A 14459-nucleotide genomic window follows, 5' to 3' on the forward strand; every position below is an offset into this window, starting at 1 on the left:
GGAAGTGTATGCTCTATTACTTATTTTATCCATTCTTCAGGTTTATATGCATCCAGGTTTCTTGGTGTTTTATCACATAGAGCCCCAGAAATCATACAATTATAAATTTTTATGCTCTCTAATTTAATTTTTTTTTCTAAAGCAATCTCAAAACTTGAAAATAATACTCAAGCTTCCCAAAAGCCTTTACTACTATTAGGCTTCCATTAAAATTTCTTTGATTGCCACCAAATCTATAAAAGGCTTCATTTCAATACAATACTTACTCTGGACTTGGATGATATCCCACCCGTCTTCCCACTAACTGTGGTTCTGGGTCGTACTTTAACTGTCTACATTCAATATTCTGAATGCTTTAGTGTTATGAGTTCAACAGTCCAATGTCATTCACTGTATAGTGATCTAATATTGTGGCTAAATAAGAATATTAATATTGGTTGTTTTCTCTTTTGTCTTGTAGAAATGTGATCTCTTTCCAATGTAAGCAATATGAGCTCCAGGTAACTATTGAAATAATGAGTTTTGTGCTAAGGATTAGGATTTTGTGCTAAGAAATTGTTATAAATATTATATGAGAATTGAAAATACTCAATATGCAGGAGATCTTGAGAAAGACATTAAACAATATTTACACTTTTAAAGGAGAGATGATTAACTTGATTATCCCTTTTTTTAATCTAATAAACTGTTAAATTTCATGGTCTTAACCAAAGAAAAAGATATATAAATAACTTTAAAGTTTACAATCAACCTCATCATACACACTTTGGCAATATTAAGACAAATTGGCTAAATTCATACCCTTGGCTAGTTGCATCCACAAACTTGACTTTTTGTCCTGTAGGATCGTTAGCTGTATGGCACGGAGAGCTGTCTACACTGATGGATGCTTGATCAACGCTTCCGTGACTGCCTCGATGCCTGAAATTAATTTTATACTGTCTATATTCTCTATATATACTAAACATAAATGAAAACTGCTAAATATTATACAATATAAATAATCATTAAAAAATGCAGCATTAAATCTGCGATGAATGATCGCTATGGAAAGCTGTTTGTCAATGTAGCATAAATAACAGGACAAAAACAACTAAAAATATAACTTTACTACAGCAATCTTTATAAAAAGAACATGTCACTAAAATAAATATTTGGGTGAAGACAGTTACAAGTGGATATAGTTATGTGACAGCTTTCATCTGGTTGAAACTCTTCAATAAATGAAGGCAAGACTGAATCCTCTATTCAAATAGAAAAGCCCAAAAAGAAACTGAGGGTAAGATCATTTCCAAAGAGAGAATCCTCTAAACTGGCAACAGAAGGGACTTTTTCCTACTGACCATGATGCCCAGACACCACAACAAATTGAGCAACCATACCTTAAGGATGCGAATCTATTCTAGGGATGTGGTCAAAACCACTCCTATACCCAAAAGGCACAACCAACTGGATAAAAACCATCACCCTTTTGAAGGGCTGAGGAACCATCTTGAGCCCAAAACATACAAAATAGGGATTCTAATTAATAAACCTTCAAACTGAAAATAAACTGATGGAGTCTCCTTAAGTCTGAATGAATGGAAAAGTGAAAATAAATATGCATCATTCAAGTTTATAAAAAATATTCAATTACTTTATCCGACAGGATTGTAGGAATCTCTTTCAAAAACTTGGTAATAAAGTTTTACCTATTTAGAATAAAGACATCTAGAACTGACCTCAAACACCCAATGCCTTGGGATGTAAAATTATGGGGATGAATCGAAGACCTCTACCACTCACATCTACAGAAGTTTGGTAATTTTTAATAAAAAAAAAATGTGGGACTTGAGTGAATTTCTCAAGTACAACTAACATAGAAAAGGAATGGCCTCTACTGAGAGAGGCGTGATGGAGGACAGAGGAATCAGATAATCCTCTTTTACCACAGAGAACCCACGGCTAAAGTGCCTGGCGCTTGGAGCTTTAACATGGCATTTTTCAATATTTAACTTAGCCGGTGATTATATAGGCTGCAACTCTGTTGCTCGACAGAAAACTCTACGTTAAAAATCCGCCAGCGATCGCTATGCAGGTAGGGGGTGTACTTCAACAGCGCCATCTGTCGTGCAGGTACTCAGTACTCAATGTAAACAAAGAACTCAATTTTCTCTCTGTCGGGCTACCGGCAAGACCTACTAATTCGCTGTTGCTAACTGGATTTGTTTTCACAACTATTGGTGAAGTACACTATTCTAGTTTTGAGCTTTCGCTATGCAGGTGTTTTATCTTCATCTCAAAACTTGAATTCGTTTTGGATAGATTTAATTATGGTGACAAAGAGAGTATGGACTTTCTTTCACTTTTAAATGGCCGACCCTTCCCTTAGACGGAAGTGTGTTTAGGCTTTTAGTAATTATCTTATCACGTTATAGATTTTCCTCTATATATTTTATATCTCTCCGCCTTTATTAGGCCTCTTCGATTAACTTTCCTTTTTTTATAAACATATAAAATAAATTTTAATGCTTTGTTTATATAGACCTTTCCTGAGAGTAGGCGGTCCTAACTTGGAAACCGAAGTTAATCAACATTGAGCCCTTTATATCGTCTTTAGCTTTTAAAGGATTTAAAACTTTTTAAATGTAATATTTTATGAAAGAATTTCTTTGATAGTCTTCGTACTGTTTTCAAAGATGAACTAACGTTTAGTTTCTTAAGCTACGCAGTTGTTGACGTTCAGGACGTTCAACATGCGCTCTATCGTTACGATAGAGAGAGAGTGTATCACGGTTTCACTTTGCAGTAAGAGTAAATCGATTCTGACGTTTGGTTCATTCTTTCTTAGCTTTAATGTTTTAAATTCTAATTTAAAGGAACTTTTTATTTGAAAAACCTTTCAGTTTTTTCCTTTAGTCAAATAACATGTTTTTTTGACGATATATAATTGGGCTCTTCTCTTAGGTGCGAAATCAAGAGAGAAAGAGAGAGAGAGATAGAGACGGAGGGAGAGAGAGGAGAGAAAACGTTCCGTTCAAGCGGGTAACGTTGTTCTCGTGTTACTCTCGTCCCTAGTCTCTGTACGGGGAGGAAGGATAAAACGTTTTTAGGTTTTTATTCTCGTCCCCAGGCTATGTGCGGTGAGAGATTGAAAACGTAGTTATATGAACTAGTGTTTAGTCTCTTTCCCAGCCACTGATTTTTCTTTTTATCTTAAAATATGTTTTCTGTTTTTTGCTGGTATTATGAGCTTGCATTATACGACTAATTTCGCAATTACTACCTTTTAATGAAGGGTAGAATTGTGTGTTTCAGGTAGAAATAAGTGCAAAACAGAAAATCGAAGTGATAAAGTGATATGCGCAAAGTGTTACAGTGTTGCGTCCGAGGCGCAAAGTGTTACAGTGTTGCGTCCGAGGGTTCGTCTGTTCGTGCCTGTCGTTCACCTAGTCCGGGACCTCTTGCAAGCTCCCAAGCCCAGGGGAGAAGTAATGTCAAAAGACTTATGGGTTCGAGAGGCCTTGACCAACGAACAGACGTTTTTCCCTCTATGGTATCGGGTGTTTCTTACCAAGATCTCCCCTACCATAAGACGAGAGAGACGTTGTTTCTCCTCGCCATCCGTAGGCTTTTCGCATAAGAAACCTGTCACAACGTTTCGAAGCCCTTAAGCGAAAGTCAGTCCTTTCAGGACAGGTCCAGCGTCCTGGTTACAGCCATTAGGACAGCTCTGACCCTATGCAGTCATCGGATAACTGCTCGCCGCCTAACAAAAGCGTAACACAGACTCCGAAAGTCTTTTTTTGTAGGCAAAGTGTTGCGGTCACAGACGTTACCCTCGTCTATTACCACAACCATTTCCGTTGATCCTTAAGGGGTTGTATGGCAAAACATGCAGTATATGCTTGCCTCCTTTATGGAAGACTATTCTGCCGATTAGTCCGTTGAGTCTAGCCGTTTATCTCATCGATATCCTGGCTTTCAGCCAACCTAACGTTCCTTTGTGCTTACTGTTGACGTTGGCGTAGCTTAGTCACGTTAGTCAGGTTGTTTAGAACCACACTCGATGCGGTCTCGTGTGGTTTTTCAGCCGCATTTGGAGGTTAAGCCACTGGCTGATGCTCCTGTTGACGTTCTAGATGTTCACTAACAATCGGAGTTGACTTGTTTTGACGCTGTGCGTCAACCTCCGCATTCTAGAGTTGTTTTGACTGCTCAGTCTAGGCAGTCAAAGCAGTCTCGAGTGGACGCTGTACGTCCTCACGCACCTGTTGTGGTTGACAGTTCAGTTGTTGACAGTTCACAGACTGTCAAGCAGTTACATGACGTTGCGTTCTGGTCTGCTACTAATGCACCAGTGAGAGACTCAGCTTTTATCGGACAAGGTTCCTGTAGATGAGGAAGTTGCTGTTCTCCCTCCTACTGATATTCCCTTGAGGACTCTGTCAGATGGAGAGGAGCCTTAAGCTGCTTAGCCTCCTATGGACTTTAATTAAATCATGATGATTTTTTTAAGGATCTTCGTCCGGATCTTGTAACTGCTGCTCCTCGTTCGCCTAAACGTCAGAGCTTACACTAGGCCTAGCTACTTCGAAGCCGTTGTTTTTAAGCTAATGCTCTCTCGCTCTCCTAGAGAGCGTTACGTTGGCTAGGCGACTGGTTTTTCACCAGGAGGAGTTTGGGGGATACAGCCTTTGCTTTCCCTTCTTTTAAACTGGTTTATAGAGCGAGAGTCTGATATGACACGAGAGAAGTTCTCGGCTTGGGAGTTCATGCCTCTGCCCAGATAGACTTCTCAATTCTGGTAGACTCTCCCTGGCGCCTAGCCAGGAGACACTCCAAGTTGTTTACAGGTCAACTTCTCAGCTGTTGTCGAGCCTTTGAAGTTTTGCTGTACTATCATGTCACGCATAACAAGGCTTTCAGGGATGGTAAACGGTTCCGCCTCAGTCTCTAACCCCGTCTGTTGCCACACCTGCTCCCGTAGACCCTAAATGGGCTTTGCTGCAAGACATGCAGTCCAAGCTTGCGTCCTTGATAGAGGACTTAAATGCGGAGAAGAACCTTCTGGCCAACAACCTTCCAACCGGTCGGTTGTGCGCCCTGTTGACGCTGAGGTAACCTACTCGCGTCTGCCAGTTGAGGTGGTTCCTCCACCGATGCGACCCAGTGTGGGTTGCCAGCCGCACGTTGACGTTAAGCGACGCTCGGAGGTGGTTGTTGACGTTCAGGACGTTCAACAACCAGCAGAGGTGACTTGTTGTGACGCAGTGCGTCAACCTCAGCAACCCGGTAGGGTGTTGACTGCACAACCCAGACGGTCTAGACAGTTTCGGGTTGACGCTGTGCTTCCTCGCGCACCCATGGTTGTTGACAGTTCACAGACTGTGCAGCAGTTCCATGATATTGCGTCCGGCTCCGTCACGCATCCACCAGTGCGACCGGATTCAGCGAGTCAGACGTTGCCCACTCCGTTGCCGTTTCCTCATCAGTTTCGGATGAGGAACCCTCTGATGAGGACGTTGCTGAACAAGAAGATCAGCCCCCAGCCCTGCTATCCATCCAGAAGATGCTGAAGAAGGAACGCTGCTCAGTCAGGCTGTGGATGAGTCTGGTAGGGACGCTGTCATCCGTGGATCAATTTGTGTCACTAGGAAGACTACACCTCCGTCCTCTTCAATACCATCTAGCTTTTCACTGGAAAAAGGACAAGACGCTAGAAGCGGTCTCGATCCCGGTTTCCAAAAAGATAAAGTCTTGTCTGACTTGGTGAAAGGACTATATCAACCTAAGAGAGGGTCTTCCCCTGACTGTTCAGACTCCCAACCACGTTCTCTTCTCGGACGCATCGGACGTAGGCTGGGGTGCGACATTAGACGGTCGGGAATGCTCGGGAATATGGAACTCGAGTCAAAGGACAATGCATTTCAACTGCAAGGAGCTACTGGCAGTACGTCTGGCCTGGAAAAGCTTCAGGTCTCTCCTTCAAGGCAAAGTGGTGGAGGTGAACTCGGACAACACCACGGCTTTGGCGTACATCTCCAAGCAAGGAGGGACCTACTCTCTGACGTTGTACGAGATCGCAAGGGACCTCCTCACCTGGTCAAAAGGTCTAGACATATCACTAGTAACGAGGTTCATCCAAGGCAACTTGAATGTCATGGCAGATTGTCTCAGTCGGAAGGGACAAATAATTCCAACAGAATGGACCCTCCACAAGGATGTATGCAAGAGACTTTGGGCCACCTGGGGCCAGCCAACCATAGATCTCTTCGCAACCTCGATGACCAAGAGGCTCCCAATATTTTGCTCACCAATCCCGGACCCAGCAGCAGTTCATATAGATGCCTTTCTCCTAGATTGGTCACATCTAGATCTATATGCATTCCCTCCGTTCAAGATTGTCAACAAGGTACTGCAGAAGTTCGCCTCTCACGAAGGGACAAGGTTGACGCTAGTTGCTTCCCTCTGGCCCGCGAGAGAATGGTTCACCGAGGTACTTCGATGGCTAGTAGACGTTCCCAGACCACTTCCCCTAAGGGTGGACCTTCTACGTCAGCCACACGTAAAGAAGGTACACCAAGGCCTCCCCGCTCTTCGTCTGACTGCCTTCAGACTATCGAAAGACTCTCGAGAGCTAGAGGCTTTTCGAAGGAGGCAGCCAGAGCGATTGCTAGAGCAAGGAGAACATCCACCCTTAGAGTCTACCAATCGAAGTGGGAAATCTTCCAAAACTGGTGCAAGTCAGTATCCGTATCCTCGACCAGTACCTCTGTAACTCAAATAGCTGACTTCCTCTTATACCTGAGGAAAGAACGATCTCTTTCAGCTCCCACTATCAAGGGTTACAGAAGCATGTTGGCATCAGTCTTCCGTCACAGAGGCTTAGATCTTTCCAACAATAAAGATCTACAGGACCTCCTTAAGTCTTTTGAGACCACGAAGGAGCGTCGTTTGGTTACACCTGGTTGGAATTTAGACGTGGTACTAAGATTCCTTATGTCAGACAGGTTCGAACCGCTACAATCAGCCTCCCTGAAAGATCTCACCTTAAAGACTTTTCCTGGTATGCTTAGCCACAGCTAAAAGAGTCGGTGAGATTCATGCCTTCAGCAAGAACATCGGATTCTCATCCGAAACGGCTACATGTTCTACAACTTGGTTTTCTAGCCAAAAACGAGCTGCCTTCTCGGCCTTGGCCAATATCGTTCGATATTCCAAACTTATCGTATGGTTGGAAATGAACTAGAAAGAGTCTTATGCCCTGTAAGAGCTCTTAAGTTCTATTTAAAACGAACTAAACCTTTACGAGGCCCGTCTGAAGCTTTATGGTGTTCAGTTAAGAAACCATCTTTGCCTATGTCAAAGAATGCTTTATCCTATTTTATCAGACTGTTAATACGAGAAGCTCATTCCCATCTGAATGAGGAAGACCAAGCTTTGCTGAAGGTAAGGACACACGAAGTTAGAGCTGTCGCAACTTCCGTGGCCTTTAAACAAAATAGATCTCTGCAAAGTATAATCGACGCAACCTATTGGAAAAGCAAGTCAGTGTTCGCGTCTTTTTATCTTAAGAATGTCCAGTCTCTTTACGAGAACTGCTACACTCTGGGACCATTCGTAGCAACGAGTGCAGTAGTGGGTGAGGGCTCAACCACTACAATCCCCTAATTCCATAACCTTTTTAATCTTTCTCTTGAAATGTTTTATTATTGTTTTTGGGTTGTCCGGAAGGCTAAGAAGCCTTTCGCATCCTACTTGATTTGGCGGGTGGTCAAAGTCATTTCTTGAGAAGCGCCTAGATTAGAGGTTTTGATAAGGTCCTGTTGTATGGGTTGCAACCCTTGATACTTCAGCTCCTAGGGGTCGCTCAGCATCCTAAGAGGATCGCGAGGCTCCGTAAGGAAGACGTACTTAAAAAGGCAGAGTAATTGTTCAAGTCGACTTCCTTACCAGGTACTTATTTATTTTAAGTTTGTTATTTTGATAACTGCTAAAATGAAATAAAAAATCCTTAGCTCATAATAATGTAAACATTTATTGCTGGTCTCTACCCACCCCCCTGGGTGTGAATCAGCTTATATAATCACCGGCTAAGTTAAATATTGAAAAATGTTATTTTTATAATAAAACAAATTTTTGAATATACTTACCCGGTGATTATATATTAAAGGACCCTCCCTTCCTCCCCAATAGAGACGCAGTGGACCGAGGAGAAAATTGAGTTCTTTGTTTACATTGAGTACTGAGTACCTGCACGACAGATGGCGCTGTTGAAGTACACCCCCTACCTGCATAGCGATCGCTGGCGGATTTTTAACGTAGAGTTTTCTGTCGAGCAACAGAGTTGCAGCCTATATAATCACCGGTTAAGTATATTCAAAAATTTATTTTATTATAAAAATAACATTTTTGCAGTATTTCTAAATCACAAGGTTGATTTTTCAAAGTAATCATCAAATCTGAGTTTTAATGTTCTAAGATAGTATGGCTTTACTGTAATGTTTAAAAGGTTATAACATATCTACTGTATACTAAATATATAACTATTTGTTTAATGAATCTCTGGTGTATTTTGGAATTAATGTTATGCTAGGCGGTATATCTTAGCAATCCATGTTTGCCAACAGTTATACAAATATAAGCGGATGAGAAACCTGGTGGAGCTATGAGAACTTTGGGTGTGGAGAAAATGACTCCCTAAATCTCGATGAAGTCACAAGCAGCAGAGTGATGGACTGGGTTTAAGGCGATAGACAAAATGTCTATTCGGCTTCTATTTTCGATGCCTGGAGTATGATCTTACTGGAATCAGTATGGACCCAGCAGGGGTCACTTGCCTTAGTTAGATAGGCACTGCACATCACAAGGAACTGGCTATCGTTTGATGAATTTAGCCAATGAACCCTTTATGGATTTAGTCAGTCTCTGGAAGGGGAAAATGAAAGAATGGTCCCTAGTCCCGGGTATAGCGAGGTGCTATTAATCTCCTGGTATATAAATAGTAAAGAAAAATTTAAAATTGGTAATTTGAATGTTAGAACCATGAATCAGATTGGGAAGTTACAGCAAGTGGAGAATGAATTTATGAAATATAGTTTTGATATCTTGGTCCTAAGTGAAACACGTTGTAAGGGGATTAGTTAAGAAATCTTAAACCAAAGCAATATATATATACAGTGATACCTCGGTACTCGACCATAATCCGTTCGAGATCCGTGTTCGACCTCCGATTTGTTCGAGTACCGAATTTTTTTTCCCCATAAGAAATAATGGTATATATTCTATTCCGTTCCCAAGCACTCGAACAGGCCCAAAATATTAATAAAACGTGTACCTAAACAACAATAATTATCTAAATGTGTATGAAATTGGTCAGAAAATCCTATAAAACAATTTTAAACCATTTACTGTACTAAAATAAAACAATTTTAAACCATTTTCTGTACTGTAGTGAACATACCTTTGAGCAGCGGTTCGATGGCATACAGGGATGGATGTGGAGAGGATGGAAGGGGGAGGTTACTGCTTGGAAGGAGAGTCCCCTTCCATGATGTGGCGGGGTAGTTCTCCTTCAGGAGTTGTTTCTCTCTCCAATGAAAGGGTGGGCAGATCTATTTCAGGGGTTTCTTCTCTTCTTTGTCTCTTCTTTGGAGGAGAAACAGGCTTTGATGTAGCAGCTTTCTTTTCTTTTGTGAAAAACTGGTCTATTGTTAATTGTTTCTTCCTCCTCTGCAGTATTCTTCGAAAATGATACATGACACTATCATTAAACATATGCACTGCCCGGTTTGCTACTGCAATTTCTGGGTGGTATTTTTCAGCAAAAGCCTGCACATCTGCCCACTTGGAACAAATTTCATTGATGAGAGAACTTGGAACATCCTCCCTTACCTCATCCTCTTCTGAAGATTCCTGCTCCACAATCAGATCCTGCTGCTGTTGTTGTTGCAGGTGCAACAATTCCTCCACAGTCAACTCGGTAGAATGGCTTTCTACAAGCTCATCAATATCATCCTTGTCGACCTCAAGCCCCAAACTCCTGCCCATGACAACAATTTCCTCAACGACATCAGTGTCATCAGAAATTACAGGGGTAGCAGTGCTTGGACCCGCCTCTGGTTGGAAACCTTCAAACTCCCTCTCTGTGACACATGATGGCCACAGCTTACGCCAGGCAGAGTTCAATGTCCTATAGGTCACACCTCGCCAAGCTTGGTCAATCATGTTAACAGAGTTGAGGATGCTGAAGTGTTCCTTCCAGAATTCCTTTAGGGTCAACTTCGTGTCACTGGTCACTTCAAAACACTTTCTGAAAAGGGCCTTGGTATAGAGTTTTTTGAAGTTTGAAATGACCTGTTGGTCCATGGGCTGGAGTATGGGAGTAGTATTGGGGGGCAAGAATTTGATTTTGATAAAGCTGTATTCTTCTTTCAAGTCATCCTCGAGACCTGGAGGATGTGCAGGAGCATTGTCCATAACCAGAAGACATTTCATTGGCAAGCTCTTTTCAATGAGGTAAGCCTTAACCTGGGGGGCAAACACTTCGTTTATCCACTCAGTAAAGAATTGTCTTGTGACCCAAGATTTAGTGTTCGAGCGCCACATAACTGGTAGTGCACTTTTACAAATATTATTTCGTTTGAACACCCGGGGGTTGTCCGAGTGGTACACTAACAAGGGTTTGATCTTGCAATCGCCACTTGCATTTGCACACAGCAACAATGTTAGCCTATCTTTCATTGGCTTGTGACCTGGCATCTTCGTCTCGTCCTTGGTAATGTACGTATTGGCTGGCATTTTCTTCCAAAATAACCCAGTCTCATCACAATTAAAGACTTGTTGTGCGATCAAATTTTGTTCATTTATGTACCGATCGAATTCCCCCACGTATTTATCGGCTGCAATTTGATCCGAACTAGCTGCCTCCCCATGCCTAGTAACACGATGAATACCTGTTCTATTACGAAACTTTTCAAACCAACCCCTGCTCGCTTTAAATGTAAATGAATCACTTTCACTGGTACTCGGACTTTTCTTCACTAATTCTTCATAGATATGCAACGCTTTTTCACAAATGAACGCTTCACTAACACTTTCCCCGGCCAACTGTTTTTCTTTAATAAATATTAAAAGCAACTTTTCCATCTCCTCAATCACTTGTGGCCTTTGCTTAGTTACCGCCGTAACTCCCGTTGCAACATTCGCCTTCTTAATCATTTCTTTATGCTTTAAAAACGTAGAAATGGTCGACTTCGCCATTCCGTATTCTACCGCTAAATCGGACACTCGTACACCATTCTCATATTTCGCTATAATTTCCTTCTTCAACTCGATCGTTGTTCGCACTGTTTTCCTCTTCTCCTTCCCCTTAACACTCATTACTTTCTTGGGACTCATTATGAAAGCTAAAAAAGCAATTAAAAGCACTGAAAATCACTAAATCACAACGAATGCTGATCGCGCGTTGTCTGAGTGACGCTCTCGAGAGAACTGATGCTTCCCGAACAAGCGAGAGTGGCCGAGATGGCGCGATCATCACAAAGCCCATGCGGTCGTCACGTGTTCGGCTGGTCGAGTACCGAATTTTTGGTCGAGCACCGCAGCAAAAATTTCTCGAAAATTTTGGTCGAACTCCGAATTGTTCGAGTATAGAGTCGTTCGACTACCGAGGTATCACTGTATATATATATATATATATATATATATATATATATATATATATATATATATATATATACCCAGGAAGAACAGATGGAGTTGGAAGAGAAGGGGTAGGAATGTTAATGGTACCATGAGCAGAAAAGACATTAATAGAATGGAGAGCTGTAAATACTTGATTGTTACTTGCAAAGCTTAAATCAAAGCAGTGCAATATGAGTATTATAGTTTTCTATGCACAAACAAATGATTCCCCTGAAGAAAGGAAAGATGAATACTATGAAGAACTGCAGAGTGTAGTAGATGAGATCCCAGAGAGAGATATGTCTCAAGTACTATACTTGAGACATATTTGTATAAATAGTATTATGTTATCACATTTCTTTCTGCATTGTCTTTTCAATGTGTGATGAATTAGACATATTGTAGATGGCTTTGATTGGAATATAGGCTATAGTTGTATTTGATATTGTCTACAGTACAACGGGCATAATTGTCTATTTCAGTATTTATAAATCCATCTTAGAAGAAATATTGCAAGTGATACTTAGTGCTTTAATCTCCCCAGAAATTAATGTAAATCATATCAACAGAATAAATCCCAATACATTAATAATTAAGGGAACACACAGAAAAAACAGTAGAGTATGCAGGTAAATTGCTGAATTTCATGCACATTTAGATTTAAAGCCTTGCTTGGTTACTCAAAATTCGGAATCATTAGAAATTCATCATCTCCTAGGTGTATTGATGCAAAGGGCCAGAAATAATTATTATCAAGATATTCAAGGTTTTAGTTTATAAAGTAAGATGTATTTCTGTTTGAGAAGGCATAGATATACAGTAACATACTGTGCAAGCGATAACACATAAGAAGTTGCATCATGCTTCATAGCGGCGTCGGCTACCACTTGTCTGAACGAAAATAACAAACACTTGCAGTAAGTACAGTTAAGCTGTACTGTAGTAATATGTTATTTTGATAATAAAATAAATTTTTGAATATACTTACCCGGTGATTATAATAGCTGCAGCTCTGCTGCTCGACAGAAAACTCTATGGAAAAAATCCGCCAGCGATCGCTATGCAGGTAGGGGGTGTACTTCAACAGCGCCATCTGTCGTCCAGATACCCAGTACTCATTGTAAACAAAGAACTCAATTTTCTCCTCGGTCCACTGCGTCTCTATTGGGGAGGAAGGGAGGGTCCTTTAATTTATAATCACCGGGTAAGTATATTCAAAAATTTATTTTATTATCAAAATAACATTTCTCAATATTTAACTTAGCCGGTGATTATAATAGCTGATTCACACCCAGGGGGGTGGGTAGAGACCAGCAATATATGTTTACATTATGAGCTAAGGATTTTTTATTTCATTTTAGAAGTTATCAAAATAACAAAAATAAAATAAATAGGTACCTGGTAAGGAAGTCGACTTGAACAATTACTCTGCCTTTTTAAGTACGTCTTCCTTACGGAGCCTCGCGATGCTCTTAGGATGCTGAGCGACTCCTAGGATCTGAAGTATGAAGGGTTGCAACCCATACCACAGGACCTCATCAAAACCTCTAATCTAGGCGCTTCTCAAGAAAAGAATTTGACCACCCGCCAAATCAACCAGGATGCGAAAGGCTTCTTAGCCTTCCGGACAACCCAAAAACAACAATAAAAAACATTTCAAGAGAAAGATTAAAAAGGTTATGGAATTAGGGGATTGTAGTGGTTGAGCCCTCACCCACTACTGCACTCGCTGCTACGAATGGTCCCAGAGTGTAGCAGTTCTCGTAAAGAGACTGGACATCCTTAAGATAAAAAGACGCGAACACTGACTTGCTTCTCCAATAGGTTGCGTCCATTATACTTCGCAGAGATCTATTTTGTTTAAAGGCCACTGAAGTTGCGACAGCTCTAACTTCATGTGTCCTTACCTTCAGCAAAGCTTGGTCTTCCTCACTCAGATGTGAATGAGCTTCTCGTATTAACAGTCTGATAAAATAGGATAATGCATTCTTTGACATAGGCAAAGATGGTTTCTTAACTGAACACCATAAAGCTTCTGACTGTCCTCGTAAAGGTTTAGTTCGTCTTAGATAGAACTTAAGAGCTCTCACAGGGCATAAGACTCTTTCTAGTTCATTTCCAACCATATTCGATAGGCTTGGAATATCGAACGATTTTGGCCAAGGACGAGAAGGTAGCTCGTTTTTGGCTAGAAAACCAAGTTGTAGAGAACATGTAGCCGTTTCAGATGAAAATCCGATGTTCCTGCTGAAGGCGTGAATCTCACTGACTCTTTTAGCTGTGGCTAAGCAAACCAGGAAAAGAGTCTTTAAGGTGAGATCTTTAAATGAGGCTGATTGAAGCGGCTCGAACCTTTCTGACATGAGGAATCTTAGTACCACGTCTAAATTCCAACCAGGTGTAGCCAAACGACGCTCCTTCGTGGTCTCAAAAGACTTAAGGAGGTCCTGTAGATCTTTATTGTTGGAAAGATCTAAGCCTCTGTGACGGAAGACTGATGCCAACATGCTTCTGTAACCCTTGATAGTGGGAGCTGAAAGAGATCGTTCTTTCCTCAGGTATAAAAGGAAGTCAGCTATTTGAGTTACAGAGGTACTGGACGAGGATACAGATACTGACTTGCACCAGTTTCGGAAGACTTCCCACTTCGATTGGTAGACTCTAAGGGTGGATGTCCTCCTAGCTCTAGCAATCGCCCTGGCTGCCTCCTTCGAAAAGCCTCTAGCTCTCGAGAGTCTTTCGATAGTCTGAAGGCAGTCAGACGAAGAGCGTGGAGGCCTTGGTGTACCTTC

The 14459-nt window shown here is 41.4% G+C and overlaps 1 protein-coding gene across 1 annotated transcript in view; it reads right to left on the reverse strand.

The window, feature by feature from the left end:
• The window catches only part of tweek (transmembrane protein KIAA1109 homolog tweek), a 789520-nt gene that overhangs the window by 198238 nt on the left and 576823 nt on the right, over positions 1–14459 (reverse strand). The window contains 1 exon segment of the mRNA XM_068348609.1: positions 802–921. Coding sequence (XP_068204710.1) covers positions 802–921 — 120 coding nt within the window.

Source organism: Palaemon carinicauda, chromosome 24 (genome assembly GCF_036898095.1).
Source record: "Palaemon carinicauda isolate YSFRI2023 chromosome 24, ASM3689809v2, whole genome shotgun sequence".
In the NCBI taxonomy this organism is placed as follows: Eukaryota; Metazoa; Arthropoda; class Malacostraca; order Decapoda; family Palaemonidae; genus Palaemon; species Palaemon carinicauda.